The 6,000-nt window shown below is 41.9% G+C and overlaps 1 protein-coding gene across 7 annotated transcripts in view; it reads right to left on the reverse strand.

Annotated features, from left to right (window-relative positions):
- The window catches only part of SLC39A12 (solute carrier family 39 member 12), a 143,588-nt gene extending 140,832 nt beyond the window's left edge, over positions 1-2,756 (reverse strand). For 4 of the 7 annotated variants that reach the window (XM_053573192.1, XM_053573198.1, XM_053573197.1 and 1 more), the window contains exons 1-2: positions 2,621-2,756; positions 1,358-1,704 (exon numbers count right to left, since the gene is read on the reverse strand). In XM_053573192.1, coding sequence (XP_053429167.1) covers positions 1,358-1,618 — 261 coding nt within the window. In that variant the 5' untranslated portion in view covers positions 1,619-1,704; positions 2,621-2,756. The remainder of the gene's footprint in view (positions 1-1,357; positions 1,705-2,620) is intronic. The other 3 variants (XM_053573194.1, XM_053573193.1, XM_053573199.1) reach the window with 2 other exon arrangements.
- Positions 2,757-6,000: the final 3,244 nt, after the last annotated feature.

Here is a 6,000-nt window from a genome sequence, read left to right on the forward strand (position 1 = left end):
AGGTATTTTAACAATTATTGAATTATTTATTGTTAGCACGGAGCAGAGAAAATTCTATGAACAAGACCTTTACTGTCACAGGAAAAAAACATAACAACTCCACAATGCTTAACCAAGAAATGCCCCCCCCGCCCTCCTTGACAATGCACGGTTGGGAAAGTCAGTCCACCAAAATATATTCTAGGGCCAGTTATTAGCTTTTATTTCTTTATTTTCATTTATGTATTTGTGAGTTTGTCCTCAAAACATCTGGTCAGTCAGAAATGGAATAAAGAGCATTGTTGTCTGATTTGTTTATGGTCATCTTAACACGGGGGCTGTCACCTTCTACACTGCTCCCATCAGATGACTACCTTGCCCCACACAGCCACCCTAATAAAAAAAAAAAAATTCTCTGATCCCCCCAATATCACATTTAATTGACCTGGAGAGGCTTTTTTTTTTTAAAGAGTCTTTCCTAAATTGGCGAAACCTCAGTCTCTGGAGGACAAAGCCTCAACATGGGGAAGGTGGGAAACCAGCCCAGATGATTCCGATGTGTAATCAGAGCTGAGATTCACTTTGCAAAGCAGGCTAAGGCTGTGAATTGGGCCAGAGGAGCCATGGGTCTAATTTCAGTTCCACCTTCTGTATTTCGTTCCCCCAGCTCAGATTCCTCATTAAGAAGATGATTGTCTAGCCAGCATTGTGGCAGGACCCTATAGTCCCAGCTACTTGGGAGGCTGAGCCAAGAGGATCATTTCAACCCAAGAGTTTGAGGTTGCTGTGAGTTATGACACCACGACACTCTACCAAGAGTGACAAAGTGAGACTGTCTCAAAAAAAAAAAAGAAGATAATTGTCCAATCATTAACTACCCACCATGGAGACTATTACAAAACACCAATCAACATCCAAGAGAAAGCAGTCAGACATTCCATGTTAGATAAATACCAGATTGCTAATATTGTGCTACAAAAAAGGGGGGGAAAGCCCAAATAGCACTATTTGGTCACGTGCAAGTTCACTGCAGGGCAGGAAAAAAAAGGATTAGCAAATCAGAAATGAGAGAGGAATGAAAAAGTTCACACTCACCAATAAATACCTCTAAATATGCAGAAGGGTTCCAGAAAGGCTTACACAAATATCTTCCTTTCAGCAACAACAACAAAAACAAATTCCCCTAGTGTTAAGTGCTACATGAGAATGCCCTTGATGTGTTATATCTCAGATATGGAAGATGTTTCACCGCAAGCATTGCCCACTTGGATAGTGGAAGATTTGCATTTCATTTGGCTTTGCTGGAGTAAAGGACCATAGAACCCATTGCTGTCCTCTGAACGTGCCCTGGTACCTGACCCCACTCCGTGGCACTGACCAGATTACAATCTCCTTGCATTCCGGTTCTCCTCTGTGGGCACCCAGCTTTCTCCAACAACGTTCTGATGAGGTTTCTTGAGTGGTTGAGGGATGGGTGGTCACCCGCAGCGAGAGCTCGTAGTGTATCTGCCAGTTGCCCTGGACTCCCAGAGCTGCTGCTGTCCTGGGCTGAGGGTGTGTCTGTCTCAGCAGAAGGGACACAACCGAGCAGAAGGAACAAGGGCACCCAAACTACTGAAAGCTTTGTCCAGAAGCACATTTCCACTCTTCCTTTACCTTGAGTCCAACTTGGATGGAGATGGGTGCGTTGCAGTTCACAGGATAAACTGGTAGCCAAAGGAATTTCTGTGGTCGAGGGGGGGGAAAAATATCAAAGCTTTAATTATTGTGCCTGCTACATGTTTGAAAGAGTTCATTAATTGGGTAGCTAAGCTGATTTGCAATGACAAGCTGTTTCTAAACAACAGGGGGTGTGTGGGTAATTTATAACCCCAGAAACTACTATGGCTGTAGGCTTTCAAACCAAGTAAGACCAGCCAGAAAGCTGACGAGATCACCTCTCCCTGAACTAAACACACTAATAATTAGGATTTCCATCCATCTACCTCTCTGTCCCCATGATGGCATTAATGTACACAGCTATGATTAATTTTTAAAAAATTAGGATTTCTCCTAATTGTCTCTGTTTATCTACAGCTAGTAAAAGTTACAGGAAGCAGAACAGGAAAGACCTTGTTACCCTAGTGTACAGAATTCCAACTGATTTGTGGTCCTCCTCCCTAAATAAAAATAAAGAGAAAATAAATTCTAATAAATTACACATATAACATTGAGTTAGAAGGTTTTAGACAAGGAAAAGTTCTGGAAGAAAACAGTGGTGTTGGAAAAACACTGCCCTTTTTTTGTTTTGTTTTATGAAGAGTCATGATTCTAGACTAGAAAAACAAAGGAATTTCAAGACCACAAGAACATCATTAATCCGCTCACTCAATGATCACTAGAGGAGTGTAAGGCAACTTTACAGACCTAAAACTTTTGGGGGGAGAATAATAATCTTTTCCACTGTTGCTTAAGGATTGCAAAATGCAAACAGCATCTCATGTTTGATCTTGGCCCAGAGATGAGCTGGTCATGACCATGGGATAGTAACAAAGACACTGGTGTTACTTTTATGGTTAAAAAGAAAAAAAATTAAGATTCTTACGTTAGCATAGTTAAAAAATGACAGGATGACACAAACATTTCTAAACCCAGTGCTTACCTTCAGAAGATAGACAAATGATTATTTATCTGGAGCTCCACAAGCTTTTAAATCTCAGACAGTATTTCACGGTTAACAAAGTTCCCTATTTTTAAAATTCCATGACTGTGCCCTGGGAGCTGGAGAGGATTATTTCAGCCCAGAGAAGTTTTCCGTTGCCATGGAAAGAGCTGCTTGAAGGTAACAATGAAGGTGGATAAAAGTGAGAACTTTCTGTCTGGTAGAGTTTCAGGATAGTCAAATAAATGCAGTTCATGAATTTATGACTTTGTACACTGATATTTAAACCAATTTTCTTAGACTTATCAATAGTCACTGGCCTTTCCAGGGACAGAATCTAGGTCAAAGGATTTCACCTTTGTGCAACAGAAAGGCTTGAATGTTGGGTCAAGATTTTTTTCTTTCTAGTTGATTCTGTGGTAGCTGTTTCATCCAGATTTAAATCAGGATTTGTTGACCAGATAGGTTCTTCACAACCTTATTTCACGAAATGCAGAAGTCTAAACAATTTTTAAGACATGCATCATAGGTGTTTTCAAACAAAAGGAAAAATATTTGTTGAAGCAATGAAGTGCTTACCTGAGAAGCAGGGCAAGTAGAGAATGTAATCAGCTGTGTATGTTGTGACCCCCAGCATCAGGGACAGGGGATGTTACAGCAGCTCCTTCAGTCCCTGCCTCACGAGGTTTTGATAAATTGGTCGTGAATATATGACTAAAGGAATAAAGTGGTATATTTTATAGGAGACAAGATCTAAGAACTCAACGTGGACCGAGTGTCTGCTTAGAGTGCAGGGGCTTGAGGCGTCTGGTGGAAAGGGAAGTTAAGAGAGAAAGGAATTAGGGCAACTGGTCTCCTCCATCACTAATTGAATATGGAGTTTGGGATGGGGTAGGATGATCCTGAGAGAATGCCGGGAACACTGATAGAAATAGAAAAGGCAAATCTTCCCCCAGAAAATTCCAAGCTTCTCTTTAACAGCCCATCAAGGGGAAGTTGGGTTTGTGTAAACCAGGGTTTTTCAACCTTTTTTTATCTCATGGCACACTTGAACCTGTAGTTAAACTTCCATGGCACACATAAGTTATGTTGATCAAAAAAAAAAAGAATAAAAAGAAGATACTTACTGTGCTTTGAACTCCTTTTGAAAATAATTTAATTAATGATCTTTAAAAATTTTCATGGCACACCCAAGATCCAGCACACCAGTTGAAAGTCACTGGTCTAAACTGTCAAGGCAAGGGACTTGGCCTGTTTCTTGTGAGCTTTGGGGTGAGATTTAACTGGAACTGGAAGCCAGAATCACCAGAGGAGCAAGGAGCTGGGCTGAAGGTCATGATCTTCAAGATGAGAGTCCAAGGCCAATGGACTCTGGGCCTGGGAGGCCCATACTCCACCACTGCTCCCTGCAGGCTCCTGCTTGGCACCCCTTGCCATCTCCACAGTGGGGACCACTGGTGCTTCATTCACAGCCTCAAGCTGTGTCCCAGTCTCAGGGACTTGGTTAGCAGGTTACTAAGGAAATATAGTCTAAGCCCTATTCAGCAAATGATCTGATCCTTCCTGGACTGGATACTCACAAGTCGCTGTGCTTTGCCCTTGTCCCTGGAATTACCCCTGACTCGCCCAGCTCTAAGTAGCAGATCCTGAAGGCTGCACTAGGCCCCCACTGTTATAACCTGCTCATTCCTGAGACACTGGGCACTGCCTCCCTTCAGCAGTCAGCCTACCCCCGGTGTGGCCGTCCCTGGCAGCAACATGAGGTGCCACAACTATGCACTTGCTCTGGGCTTCCCTGCTCCCCTTTTTTGTTGCCTTCTTCCCTCTTTCCAAAGACACTGACCACTCTAAACAATAATTATAACAATGCTCATGAGCACGCATTGTCTTTTATGCCTCGGCACTGCGCTAAGTAACTAGATGTGGGATCATGACCCAGTTACCACATCTGCTTTCATTCCTGGTCCAGGTGAGTTTGGATGCCCATATCCAGCAGCCAGTTAAATGAGTCCTGAAGGACAAAGGATGTTTTTGAAGGATCCAGGGCTAAGTCATGGGACCTAAGGAAGCGTGAGTTGAACATTCAGGCCTGAGTTAAGGGGGAAAGCAAAGCCAGGGTTTTCCTCAACAGAATTTTACAAACCAGCACCTCAACCCTGCACCATCTCATCACTCTGCTTCAGTTCACTCTTGCTAATTTCAAATTCCTAGAGATGGCTCAGCGCCTGTAGCTTAGTGGCGCCAGCCACATACACCAGAGCTGGCGGGTTTGAACTGGCCCCGGCCTGTCAAACAACAATGACAACTGCAACAAAAAAATAGCTGGGTGTTGTGGCAGGTGCCAGGACCAGTGTGGCTAAAGCATAGATAGTGAGTATGTGGCATGCCAGGGGCAGATCATGTGGGTCCTGTAACCCCTGGTAAGATGGTAGACTGTTCTTCTAAATTAAATTGGAAGGTATTAAAAGGTATTGCATTTAGGAGTGACATAATGACTCATATTTTAGAAAGTCCACTTGCTGAACCATGGAGAACTGGAGGGGATCTAAGCAGAGGTAGGGCGGTAGCAGGCTATCATATTTCAGGCAAGAAATAATGGCAGACAAGGACATGGCCAGAGACAGAGGGAGACCTGGACAAGTCCAAAAGCTATTTGGGGAATAGCATTGAACAGTATTGGTGACAAATATGAAAGGTCAGGGCAAGAGAGAAAACAAGAATAGCTCCAAGTTTTCTAGACTGAGTGGCTGGGTACTATCGTGCTACCATTTGCTAAGATGAACATCATCAGACTGGTATCCACATGGGGAAAAGGAGTCTATTTTGTTAAATCTGTGATATCTCTGAAACATTCTGGTAGACCAGTCAAATAGACAAGTTAGAAGTCCCAAGTAGAAGCCTAAAGATAAATATTAGAGGTTCATCAGCATAAAAATAGCATTTATTCATTCACACACTTTTGTAGGATCTTTTTCCTTTTAATTAAATGACCATTTTTAAAAATAAAATCTATTGCTCATCATTCATTTCACAACTGTTCTAACTCGAATGAATTATAGGGAGAAAAAAAAAAGTCAAGATTATTCAGAATTCTCTCTTTAGATCAGATTAATTTAAAAAATGTCCCCATTGACCAAGCCCACATTGAGCTTGGTATCACCTACCACCTACACGAATGGGATTACTGCCTCCTTCTGGTCAACATTACGATTTCTTGTTGAGTTTTGAAAAGAAACCATTCTTTCATAATGACAAAACTAATAAACTTTATTAAATATCTGGAATTTCTCTTAAATTACAAAATTTATAAGACATTGGATTTGTGTTTACATAGACAAGGAGAAATTTCTCCAAAACTTTCAAGCTCACTTAATATAGAA

This window comes from Nycticebus coucang, chromosome 20, assembly GCF_027406575.1.
Source record: "Nycticebus coucang isolate mNycCou1 chromosome 20, mNycCou1.pri, whole genome shotgun sequence".
In the NCBI taxonomy this organism is placed as follows: Eukaryota; Metazoa; Chordata; class Mammalia; order Primates; family Lorisidae; genus Nycticebus; species Nycticebus coucang.